This window comes from Spermophilus citellus, assembly GCF_964194105.1.
Source record: "Spermophilus citellus genome assembly, chromosome: 13".
NCBI lineage: Eukaryota > Metazoa > Chordata > Mammalia > Rodentia > Sciuridae > Spermophilus > Spermophilus citellus.
Window position 1 is genome coordinate 87,203,827 of NC_138193.1, and position 13,914 is coordinate 87,217,740.

Genomic DNA, 13,914 nt, shown 5'->3' on the forward strand with positions numbered 1-13,914 from the left:
CTTTTTTCTACCTTCTGTCTAAAAATATATGAGATATTTCAATTAAAGTATTTCTTTTTTGTTATTGTTTTTGTTCTGCCAAACATTAAAAAGTATTGCTCAATGGTGCATTATCTCTGGAAGAAAAAAATCCACAGTCTGAATTTAAAACTAAGCATCTCTTTACATTCAATGTCGACAAATAACATTTTTGTACTGTATTTGACAATATCCATCTTCACTTTTTAAGATGTTATATTTCTAGAAACCACATGAAAATTCAGTAAGAGTATACTGGTTTTTAGCTATATTTTCCATTATGTAAACATAAATTTATAGTAACTGTTTTAAGATTTATATTTTTAACTCTTCATTTTGAAGTAATTATGTGTGTATATACATATATATTTATTATTTATAGAGAGCTTTATAGTTATACATAGCTGGTGGATTCATCCCGAAAACTCAAATGCATGGAATTCAATTTCAGTCCATGAGCCCCCCCTTTTCCCTTGCCCTTTTCTCACCCATCTTCCCTCCTCTGCCCCATTCTCCTTCCTCTACTAGACTTCCCTTTGCTCATTATTTATATTTGATTGGTTCTTTTTCTTACATGTAAAGGGTGAAGTTTCCTGTTGTATATATATTTATATATGCATATAACATGATTTTTTAAGAATTCATTCTTTATTGCCTTCCCCTATCTGTCCTTCCACTCTGCCTTTCAATCTCCTCCTTCTACATTATTGATCTTCCCTTTATGATATCCTATCCTTTCCTCCCTTTTCATTTATTTTACTCTACTTTCCACATATGAGAGAAAACATTTGACCTTTGGGTTTCTGAGTTTGTCTTATTTCATTTAGCATGATATTCTCCATTTCTATCCATTTACTGGCAAATTTATAATTTTATTCTTTTTTATGGCTAAGTAGAACTCGTTTGTATGTGTTTTTATATATGCCACTATTTCTTAATCCATTCATCTATTAATGGGTACCTGTGTTCATTCCATAGTTTAATTATTGTGAGTTGTGCAGCTGTATACGGTATATCAATTTTAAACCTTTTGGGAAAATACCGAGAAGTGGTATAGCCAGATTATATGGTGGTTCCATCCCTAGATTTTTTAGGAATCTCCATACTCCTTTCCAGAGGGGTTGTACTAGTTTGCAGCCCCATCAACAATGTAAAAGAGTACCTTTTTCCCCCACAGTCTCACCAGCATTTGTTATTGTTTGTATTCTTGATCACTTCCATTCTGACTGGAGTAAGATGAAATATTAGTGTAGTTTTGATTTGCGTATCCCTGATTGCTAGAGAAGTTGAACATTTCTTCATATATTTGTTGTCCATTTGTGTTTCTTTGGAGAAGTTTTTGTATAGTTCTTTTGCCCATTTATTGATTGGGTTATTTGGGGAGTTTTTTGAGTTCTTTCTCTATTCTGGATATTAATATCCTATCAGAGGGGTAGCTGACCAAGATTTTCTTCTATTCTGTAGGTTCGCTCTTCACACTTTTTTTTTTTTTTTTTGGTGGGGGGTGACTGGGGTACTGGGCCACTGGGGCACTTGACCACTGAGCCACATCCCCAGCCCTTTTTTTGTATTTTATTTAGAGACAGTGTCTCACTGAGTTGCTTAGTACCTTGGTTTTGCTGAGGCTGGCTTTGAATTGGTGATCCTCTTGCCTCAGCTTCCCAAGCCACTGAGATTACAGTGGTGTCCCACCATGTCCATCTCTCTTCATTCTTAATCATTTCCTTTGCTGTGCAGAAGCTTTTTACTTTGATGTCATCTTGCTTATTGATTTTTTTTTTCTTGTTCTTTGGGGGGGGGTTGTTAAGGAAATCATTGTCAGTACCTATATTATGGATTGTTAACCCTGTGTTTTCTTCTAGCAGTTGCAAGCTTTCTTGTCTATTCCTAAGTCTTTGATCCATTTCAATTTCAGTTTTGTGCAGGGTGAGAGATGGGGGTCTAGTTTTATTTTTCTACAGATAGCTATCTAGTTTTCCTACCACCATTTGTTAAAAAGGCTACCTTTTCTATAAAATATATTTTTGGCACCTTTGTCGGATATAAGATAGCCGTAGGTATGTGGATTTTTCTCTTTTATTTTGTTTCATTGGTCTTCATGTCTATTTTTTAATAAACTTTATTTTTTTTTAAATTGTAGATGGACATGATATCTTCATTTTATTTGTTTTTATGTGGTGCTGAGGATCAAACCCAGTGCCTTACATGTGCTATAACCCCAGCCCTCATGTCTATTTTGATGCCAATACCATGCTGTTTTGGTTAACAACAGCTCTATAGTTAGTGTATTTTCACATCAGGTATTGTGATGCCTCCTGCTTCGCTTTTCTTGCTTAGTATTGCTTTGGCTATTCTGGGTCTCTTATTCTTCCAAATAAATTTAAGAATTGTTTGTTCTAATTTTTCTGAAGAACGTCATTGGTGTTTCAGTGGAGATTGCATTGAATCTGTATATTACTTTTGGTAGTATGGCCATGTTGACAATATTAATTCTCCCTGTCCCAAAATATAGAAATTCTTTCCATCTTCTAAGGTCTTCTTCAATTTCTTTCTTCAGGGTTCTCTTTTGCCTCCTTGGTTAGACTAATTCCCAAGTATTTTTTTTTAAAGAGAGAGAGAGAGAGAGAATTTTTTTTTAATATTTATTTTTTAGTTTTCGGCGGACACAACATCTTTGTATGTGATGCTGAGGATCGAACCCGGGCGGCACGCATGCCAGGCGAGCGTGCTACCGCTTGAGCCACATCCCCAGCCCCCAAGTACTTTTTTTTTTAAAGTTATTGTGAATGGATGGTTTTTCTTGATTTCTTCCACAGCTTTTGGAATACAGCAAAGCTGTTGATTTACAGACGTTTATCTTGTGTCCTGCTATTTTGCTAAGCTCATTTAGAAGCTCTAGAAGTCTTCTGGTGGAGTTTTTTGGGGTCTTCTAAATAAAGGATCATGTCATCAGCAAACAGTTTGACTTCTTTTTTCCTTATTTGTATCCCTTTGATTTCCTTTTCTTGCATGATGTCTGGCTAATGTTTCAAGGACTATATTGAATAGAAGTGATAAGAGTGGACAGCTTTGTCTTAGTTCTGATTTTAGAGGAAATGCTTTTAGTTTTTCTTCATTCAGTATGATGTCGTTGTTGGGTTTGTCACAAGTTGCCTTTATAATGTTAAGTTCCTTTGATCCCTAGCTTCTCCAGTGTTTTTAACATGAATGGGTGCTGAGAACATGGGCACTCTCTGACATAGAACATTACAGTGATTCGAATTAGGAAATTTAAAGTTGACAGAATTCTGTTCCATTTGAGTTATGGAATTTTGCCAATTGTCCCAATAATGTTTTTTATTAGGATACCTCTCCTTCCTTTCCCTGGATGGTGATATAATGATAATGACATAGCTTAATTTTGTGGTGTCTTCATGTCAAATTTTTTTTCCGTATAAAAAATACTAATAAAAACCATTAATTAGGGCAGGGAATATAGCTCAGTGGTAGAGCGCTTTCCTAGCACATGTGAGGCACTGTGTTCGTGCCTCAGCACCACATAAAAATAAAGATTTTTTTTTAAAAACACACTAATAAAACTTAAGTTCTTCCTAGTTATTAATTCCCGTCTGATGAAAGACTTTCAGAGCAATTTGGATTGCTCAGGAACCAGTTTTGGCAGTCACCTGATTTGTATGATTGGAATAGAGTTAGACATTAGACTAGGTTCTGGTTTTGTCACCTGGTGTTAGGGTAATCACAACTCATTTTGGATCTTGGTGTATTTACTGATATGGGCCTAATAATGTATGATCTGCCTGTCTCATTGGGCATATAATTGAAATATCTTCGAAAACTCTTAAATAGTGCACAAAAAATACTGTTAGGATGTTACAGTGCTACTTCGAAATTCCAAACCTGGTGTGGTCCATAGATTGTCAAATTATAACCATTCTTACCATGATGAAGACAACTCAAGAAGAGAAGATTTAAGGATTAAGAAGCTCTCTTTGTCATGTTTATCTTTAGATGACAACTATATGATAAAGGAGCTTTGTATATAAAAAGAATGAAATTTAAATTTAAGGATTATCTACATGCAAGTAATGATGAAACTTTATTTTAAAGTAGCAAAAATATCACAGAACATTGTAGAAAGAGAAGTATCAGTAATTCTAGGCTAAATCTTAGGTGGCACCCATAGATATCAGGTAGTGGAGAAGAAAATTCTAATTCTTAGGTGCCTCTAGATATGTCATTAAAGTGTAGCTCAATCAGTTTTCTTTTTAACATTGAAATTATGGAAATAGAGAAAAGTGAACTAAAAACAAACTAAGGTTATACTATTTTCTTTTTCAGCCTCTTTGGTGAGTATTCAGTTCTTCTTGGTCTTGACTAGTTCGTGTTGCTCTTTTTCCTTTTAAGCAGCCAACTCTTCCTGCCAAATAAATAGAGTCATCAGTCATCCCACTCTTCCAATCAGCATCACTGCTCATGAAGACAGGCATATCAAATTTTATGATAACAATACAGGTAAGAATTTTCATGAAAAATATCTCTACTAAAATATGCTAATTGAGACTTCTCTTGGTGGCTGCATAGTCAGGGACTAGGTACTACAACAAATGCTCTCCTTGTTCAGTTTCTGTTCAGTCCATTCAGATGCACTGAGACCAGTCAGTCTTTATTATGCAATTTAGAATCACTTTGGTTGGTTTAACAGTGAGTAAATGGTATATTTACGACCTAGAGCCAATGATCACTAAGAATATAATAAAATGTTCATTCAAATATCAGTAAAAATCATCTGTTGCTGTGATATGTTGTAATAGATGAGGGAAATGGAGAAATGTGTCGAAAGTAGAGACATTAGATTATTGTATTTGGGGCTGGGGTTGTGGCTCAGCAGTAGAGCACTCGTCTAGCATGTGTGAGGCCCTGGGTTCGATCCTCGGTACCACATAAAAATAAATAAATAAAATAAAGATATTGTGTCCAACTACAATTGAAAAATAAATATTAAAAAGATTATTGTATTTAAAATTGTTCAATTATTGAACAGCCTTATTCAGTATTCAGTTACTAAGTTATTGGGTTGCACTATTCAGTGTTGCTGATGGAAACCCTACAAATCATTTGGTTTGTTTTATTTATTTTTCCATGGACTGATCTTTTCTGTGTTATAATAAAATTTTGGTCCTGATTAATTTGAATTGGAACATGAGGCTTTTCTAGTTTTTATTGGATTACATTTCACCAGTGTAAAGGAAATTTACGAGGAGCTGTGCTTGGAGGAAAGTACTCTTTATTAGCAGCCATATTTCCCTATGTGCTGTTGACCTTGCTAACATAGTGACTTTTACCGACTGGGTTTAGCTGCTAGTGATGAGTAATTTACTGTTCTTAATTCTTTTCTGTATGTTGTTTTCACCAGAATTATGGCTATGTTTTCTTTTGGTTTGTCTCAGTTTCATTCTTTTCTCTGAATTTGAATTATCTGTTCCCGTATGCCCATATAATTTTTCTATAGCTAAGGGATGCAAATAAGTGATTAATAATGTCTAAGTTCTAATTAATGAACACATAGAAATTAATGAGTTCCCTTTTGTGGTTTAAAAGAAAAAAAATATAGTCTGAAATTTGAGCTGCTTTTTTCCCCTCAACATAATAATGATTAGAAGAAGTAGAGGAACATGTGGTTTTAGCTGACGGAAAAGTTGTTTATATAGTAAGGACCCAGAGAGGGATAATTGGAGGAACCAGTATAACATTTAGCTAGAATATGTGAAAGATGAGGAAAATTATCTATAAAGAGTAACCATTTCTTTTTCCAAAGGCAAACTGATCCACTCGATGGTAGCCCACCTGGAAGCTGTTACAAGTTTAGCAGTTGATCCTAATGGACTATACTTGATGTCTGGCAGTAAGTACATCAAATATAGATTATTTAACTTGTTCTTATCATTTTCATATTAATATAATTCCTTTAAATTTCCTTTCCTTTGGTATAGGTCATGACTGTTCAATACGTTTATGGAATCTAGAAAGTAAGACGTGTATACAAGAATTCACAGCTCATCGGAAAAAATTTGAAGAATCCATTCATGATGTAGCTTTCCATCCATCCAAATGCTATATAGCCAGTGCTGGAGCTGATGCCCTGGCTAAAGTCTTTGTATGACACCATGCATCATCTTCACTTCTAGCTCTTTATTAATAATCAGCTGCACAAAAAAAAAAGATACATACAGAAGACCAGGGCAAGAATCAACTCATCATGCCCTTTCATTCTGCTGAAGGAGCACAGAGAACATTTGTTAAAGTATAGTTTTGCAATTCGTATACTGTTTTCTAAAATTAAGGTTTGTTCAGGTTGCTGCAAGCTCAGCTGAATCTTTGAGCCTGTAAACTCTTTCAAAATTTCCCCCAAAGATGCGCTTTTATTTCTGAAGTTGTTCTAATTCGCTAGGCAGGCCTGAGCGAAGATAGATTTAGCTTGTCCCTATTGAGTAAATAGGGCATGCTATAAGGGATAATTAAAAGCTGGATGGCTGGGAAGGAATAAAAGAATGGAAACTTGGACCTACTTCTCCCCTGAGAAATCTTATTAAACACATGGTAATCAAAACATTAATCTTTACTATATCTGCTTTGCTAACCTTGTTGTGTATAATGACCAGACAGTGTTAAAAGGAATTTTTAATTTAGCTCTCCTTCGGCTGCTTGCATAAAGCACGTGATAAAGCATTTTACCTATTGGGGGGAAAGATGCAATAATATGTTAAATATATTATTATTCAGAAATGCTAAACAATTTTACTTAGCAAGCAGATTTCTATATTGTATTACAGATTTGAAAGTAGATTTGGTACCGTTGTAAAGTTTAGCTGTCAAGCACTCACCATTATAAAGACAGTTGATAGAGTTTGCTTTTACTAAAGAATTAACTTATTCAGGTTTGAGATTCTGTTATTTTTAAGGGCAAACAGGGCATAGATGTATAATGATTTCTATTTTAAAATTCACCTTACTCATGTGATATTTAATAGTACCAGAGTGATTATCTCATATTGATGAAATCTACCAGTGATTGAAAAACATGGAAGTTATTTGCTCGTACTCATTTGTCAATAGCCACATAACCATGCTTCAGATGATCTCTGCTTTTTCTTTCTTGTCTCTCACATTCATGCTGACACTTACCAAAAATAGTTCATAATTATTATGTTTTAATAGTCCAGAGAATATGGTTAACTTCAGGCAGCTGCTTTCAGAGCAGTTAAGTAAAGCAAACGTACTCCCATAATTTCTCTATTAGTATCTCTGAGAAGAACCACCTCTTGGAAATCTGAGTGGAAGATTTTATGCCTCATGTTGGCCAAAAGATCCTCTCTCCCTGCTCCTCCCCCTTGTTTAATTGGAATGCACTTTGTAAAGCACAGTGAATCGGTATTGTTCCCTGGGAAAACCATGACTTAAGATACTGGGTTTCCCTGAGTCCACTTTACTTGTGACCCACATGTGGTCAACTTTTGAGATTCCTACTACCCTACTATCTGGAACTAGTGCCCTACCATGCAGAATCTTTCCCTAAACTTGTCATGCTCTTCATACTTTTTTCTTATTTGCCCCAAATGACAAGAGATCAATCCAGAGAGTAAAATAAATTATTAATGTCTAACCAAAATGTATATCCAATAGACTGTCAGTCTTTTATATATTAATACATATACATGTGTGTGTGTGTATGTGTATCCATAAATATTTTAACCCATTAAAATAATTCCTACATTTCAGCCAGGCGCCATCATGCTTGCCTGTAATCCCAGCAGTTTGGAAAACTAAGGTAGGAAAGTTCGAGGCCAGCCTCAGCAATTTAGTGAGATGCTATCTTAATAAAAAAGGGCTGGGGATATCCTTCAGTGGTAAAATGCCTCTGGGTTTGATCCTCATTACCAAAATAATAATAATCACAATTCCTACATTTCTATCCCCATATATTTCATTGTAATAGCAATCTTCTGATGTGTACATTTCTCAAAGCAGAAACCTTGTGGTAATGTGGACAATAATTGACAATACTTTTTAAAAAAATTTTCTGCTTATCTGCATCTAGAATTTTGTAATATACAGGCAAATTTTCATTAAAGTTATAAGACCTGTGCTATTTGCCTGATTGTTACATGGTCATGCTATAGTATTTTGATACAGCTTCTTTTTCATCTCTGTGCTTTGGTTAACATGTAGGTTTAAGAGACTTCTTTGTACAATCGAGTGAATTGACCTAGAAATAAGCTACCAGATGAATGCTTATCTTTCCATGAAAATATAAAATTCTACATTGTGTTTTGTAAATTGGATTGTTCACAAAGTGAAGAAAGGGTGTTGCTAACTTAACATTTGTAGAATACTGGACAAATCCGGCCAGATGCCCTTACATGGTATATTTATTATTGATGACTGCAAAGCTATTGTTCCACTAGTTATTGCTTTAATTACCTTCCAAGGTCTTGAGTGCCTGCTTTACTTGTATCACTGAAATTCTGTAAACCAAGACACTTTTTTTAAAAATTCATTTTATGCCTCATGGTTGAAGTTTTTCTGTTATTGAAAATTAACCATGAGATATGCAAACTAATGCAAATAATGGATCTACTGAAAGTTCCTTAGGAAGCCAGTCCTGTGCCATTGGATACTGCACATAAAAAGAGATTTTTCTACCCTTGCATTGTAAGATCTCAACTTAGAAATGAACCCAAGCTATCTTCCAGTGAGCTGGTAGTATATGCATGTATTTGACTTTTCCCCCCAGCCTATTGAAAATTTAATAGAAATTCACAAAATGAACAAATTCAAGATTCAGTCATTGAAATGCTTTTATAATGCTTGATTTGTAAATATTTTGGATGAAATGTATTGGAATAGTATGAAAATCAGCAGGTTCTAGGGTCCCTGCCTTATTTTCATTATGCTGTGGATACATCTCTGGGAGCTTGCAGTACCCTTTTCAAAACTCAGCTGTCACATGGAGCTCATTTGCTGCTCAGACTATAGACAAATATTTAACATGAGTGATATAATAACCTTCAGTATTTTTCTATTGAACAAGTTTAGCAGTTTTTGCCATTAAACAGATAATTAGTTATGCAAAGTATTTAGCTTTTATAATCATTTTAGTTATGACTAAAAGGGGGAAATCGATCTGCATCACTGATAATGAACTTTGTGAAAAATTTTTGTTTATCTGACTTCCATTCCTTCAGTATTCTTGCTATAAATTTGTTTTGGAGATAATGATGAAGATTTATTTGAAAATATCTAAAATGTATGTATATTTTATAAATATATATTATATATATTGTGTGAATATATATAATATATAGACTATATATATAAATATAAACCATAGGTGCATTTTACTGTTTTTTATTTTCATTTTTGGAGGTAGTGTAACAGCAGATTATGATGAGTGTTGTGCTATTTGCTTTTGCAGTATAATATATAGTTCTAAATGTTTAAATTACTGTATATTCTATATTCATTATAGGCTAGCATGCTTGTTTTAAAGACTGTCATTCTAGTTTATTAAAATCTGAATGTAAGAAAACCTGGCTATTCAAATGTGAATTGAAAAATATTCCATTCTCAGTACTGAACTATTTCCATTGAACATTCAGGCTTTTAAACAAAATATACATCATCAAGAAGGCAATAGTTAGAAAATGAGAGGTGCCTTTAAAATATATATATATATACAAATGCAGCCTTACAGTGAGGATGAAGATTGAGTTTGTGTAAGGGGGTGGGGGTGGGGGGACAGTGAGAGAGAGTGTGTGTTTGTCAATCTGTGAAGGTCCTGATTTGTGACCATCAGTGTCTTTTTTAATGTAATGCTCAACCTCTAGGACTTCAGGGGACATTTCATGCGCTGTCTTTGTGCTCTTCTGAGCACCTTATGTACTTTCAAGAATTTTGAATGTGAATTCCTAGAAATTTTAGTAAGAGAATAAATATCTACTCTTTAATCATAGTCAATTTCAGGTAAAAGAAAAGTTTTTGGTTCACCAAAATTAGGGGATCTCATTAATGTTTAATTTTTTTAAAGGCTTGCTGTTTTAGTACTTCATGTGTTTCCCCTTACATAAAAGCATGTCATGAAATTGTTACATGATTCAGATTCAGATTCAGATAGTAAAAATTATTTTTAAACACCTGAACTAGTTAAAACTCCACCTGAGAATAGTCTTAAAGAATTTAAATGGCATCTCTCATATCTACCTCGTTGTTGCTGCCATTTTAACTAAAGCAAATTTTTATGACATCTGAAATGATAGTTAGATGCAATTTAAAAATCATGTTGGTGCTTTTCTCAGGCTTTATCATTTAAGTTGTATTGTCACAAATCAGATTGAAAGGTTTAGAATCACTCTTAGTTTTCCTTTGAAAGAATGGCTTTAAAATTAACCATCAATGTTGTGAGTGGAGGTTATCTCTGGTTGGTGTATGTCTGTGTGATGTTTTCAACCAAAAGACAAAATTGTTATTGAATTTACATGAAAAGAGAGTCCTAAATGTAATTTTATTCAGCTTCCTTTATTATTTGAAAGCTGTTTCCAAACTATTAAGTACATTTTCCTTCATTTTATTTACTCAGAAGTTGCCTCTAACTGCTATGTTACTTGTTTATGTATGTAATTGCATTACTTTGAGTGTTTGACACTGGGATTCTGGTTGTACAAAAGTAGTAGCTGATCGAAATATGTATATTTTTGTGAAATGTATTAATTCCTAAAATCCATTTTGGGGGAAGGTCCAGAAACTAACATATCTGTGTTTAAAAACAAAGAATAGGTCATGGTACTTTATTTGAATCATTTTTATTTTTGCCACTAAAAGCTTTTAATAGGCCATATTTGTCATCCAACTGGATCTCCATATCAGTATAAGGAATTTCATGTTGACAAAGTATTTAACAGATCCTTAACATCACTTTTGTTTTTATAATCTAAAAAAAGCAAATGTTAAACCAAAAGAAACCCCTAGATTCCACTCATTTATTCTAGCAGTGGTGCCAGAGGGGTTGGAGTTTTCTGGATCTTTACTAGTCAAGTTTTAGATTTGATTTAACTGGGACCACAAACTTGTCATCCCTCTGATGCAAATTAGAAGGTTCATTTTAATTTAGGTTAATGTCTGCCTGCATTTTTTAACAGGCTGTGAACCAGTGAGTGCCTTGTTAATGTAGAATGATTTTCCCCCTGTTGAGTGTTAGCTCTCTTCGAAAATGTCTCAGAGAATGGTGTTATAATTGGCTTGTGGAGAGCTGCTAAATTTGGTATCATCAGCATGAGAAAGTCTTTGGTCTACCATATACTCCCTTCCCTGCTTTCTCCTCATTGTTGGGCTGAAGTTGGCCTCTTGTGAATAAACAAATACAACCCCCCCCTTCTCCACTCACTTTTTTCAATCCAGATTAGGAGGTATCCCCATACCCATCCCAACTATATGATCCAATTCCTGTTTTTAGGAGGAACCACTTCTTTGTAATACTAAGTCTAATGGTTATTTTATGTCTTCTCAACTTTAGTTTACTAGAGCTGACCTCAGGGTATCATCAGTTCAGTTTCCTGAGTAACCCTTGCTCTCCACACCTAAGCCCCCAACTGGTGAACCCTGGGCCTAATTGTTTGATCTTCAGGTATTTTAAATTTTAGTTAAAGTATCAATTAATGTAAATTAATCCAAATGCTAATTTTTGTGGTGCAAAAAGTTTCTTTTGTAAATTCAGGGTATGGATAAGCTAATGATGATAATCCATTTTTGGTGGCTCCAAGTGTATTATTTGTTTTTAAATAAAGTGTACAAATATAGATAATATGCTATAGGTGTCTCATGAATTGGAATATTTGTCAGATTTGAAATCTAGCTTTGACTTTGCAATCAGTTAAAATGCTTTAATACAATCTAATTTGGGGTTTTTATTGAAGAGGTGTTAGAAGGGTGCAGAGAAGCCAAAAGGGTATAAGATAAAGTAAATATGAATCCAAAGTAATGAAACAGTCTTAGTTATTGATTGCAAGAAAGATGGAGAAATTTATCATTAGAGAATTTGAGGCTTTAGAAAGACAGTCAAATTATCTCTTAAGATTGGGTCAGTGATACTTTGAGGGATATATGTATATTTAACAAATAGGTTTTGTAATTTTCAAGTGTTAAATAATTTTTTAATTATACACCTATATATATAAAAATAATTTTTTTTTTTTTTGGCTTGGTTTCTTGACAGACAACCGGGATTTCCTTGCCCTCTGCCCCTTTGGATCATTACTATTCAAAGGCTTTGCTTGTCTAGAACTCAAATTGTCTTTGTTGTAGTCTAGTCACAATACAAATATGGAATCTAACCTGTTTTTGAAACTACTCTTTGGGTTCTGCATGCTGTTGCAGTAGCAAGTATTATATCCTTCAGTATATACACATATTTTTTCAGTAGTATTGGAAACGTCCTTTTTGATGAAAACTGAGACGTTATTTGCTGGAGTAATTTTGAAATAATATAATTCACATGGTCAGAAGGACTCCAAGTTACATACGAATTGATGGATGAACTCTTTGGGGTCAGTCTAGTGTTAGAGTAGAAGTCTGACCTTGAGTTTCACGAGACCACTGGTTTTTTGAAGGGTCTCAGCATTGTCCTAGCACTTAACATACTCCCAGAAACATCTGAAAGATTGGCATACCCTTTAATACAGACCCCCACAATCACAAAGCATCCTCCACTTATTAACTTCTCAGTTCCAATGACTAGGACATTCAATTTTCTATAAAGAAACACTGACATAGAGCTCTCAGATTCAAAAAATTGGAATCCATATTTTCCAGAACAGAATTTTTTTTTTTTTTTCAGTATTGGGAATGAATTCAGGGTCTTGTACACAGGCAAGCACTCTACCACTGAACTACTCTTCTGGCCCTTCGGGATAGAAACTTTAATTTTGTACATTCTTTGTACTTGCAAAACCAAACAACAATCCAAAAATGTGCCAAAGAGAAAATGACTCACTTTAAGTATCGCTTAACTCCTACAAAAACTTTGTTCACCCTTAGTCTTAGTTGATATTAGACTGATTGATATTAGATTAAAAATGGCTTCAAACTTGACGAAGGATCAGGTTATTTGAGTGCAGAATCTGCAATATCCTACTATTTCTTAGAAAATTCTCTCATCCTTGGTGATTAGTCACCTACCTTACATGGGAGAGACTGGTCTAAATGCACTCCACATTGAGTTTTCCTGTGTACTTCTTTAGAAAGCTAATTAGCCCAGTCATGTAAAGAAGATCCCACAATTAGACATGTTAACTAGCACTTGGAGTACTAGAATTGGTATTATTAATTCATGTGCCATATTTTTTTTCTGCCCTCGTAAGATCCAGTGTTATGTTCCAGATTACTAATCTATAATCTCAAACCAAAGATAGGTAATAGAATCATCAAATTAAGGATAGTGGTAGGAAAACTCGAAAATCACTCACATATAAGAATTCTAAAACTGGAAACATTAAAAAAAAAGTTTGCACAGAAAGCAAACTTTTACATTAATCATGAGTTGTAGAAATAAGCTTATGGATTTTATATAATGTGCTGAAATGTTAATTTATATAGACTTTCAACTACTCCTTCCTATGGAATTGGGAACAAGACTGTAATTTTTCATACATAAAGATAACTTCTTCTAGAGCAAAAGTCATTTCATCAGAAAGTTTACTTTGGGTGCTAAATAACTTGGGTGAAGTTGTGGAAATAAGTACCACACCAAACTGAAAAAACAGCTAGCCCTGTAAACTGGGCTACATTGTCTTCCATTTCTCCTTAAGTAGGCTGGAAAGATGATCACTTTTGACCTCAAAAAACAGC

At 34.1% G+C, this 13,914-nt stretch overlaps 1 protein-coding gene across 3 annotated transcripts in view; it reads left to right on the forward strand.

The window, feature by feature from the left end:
- STRN (striatin) overlaps positions 1-12,264 on the forward strand; it is a 105,103-nt gene extending 92,839 nt beyond the window's left edge. For all 3 annotated transcript variants that reach the window (XM_081264750.1, XM_081264752.1, XM_081264751.1), the window contains 3 exons: positions 4,423-4,530; positions 5,834-5,920; positions 6,009-12,264. In XM_081264750.1, coding sequence (XP_081120876.1) covers positions 4,423-4,530; positions 5,834-5,920; positions 6,009-6,178 — 365 coding nt within the window. In that variant the 3' untranslated portion in view covers positions 6,179-12,264. The remainder of the gene's footprint in view (positions 1-4,422; positions 4,531-5,833; positions 5,921-6,008) is intronic.
- Positions 12,265-13,914: the final 1,650 nt, after the last annotated feature.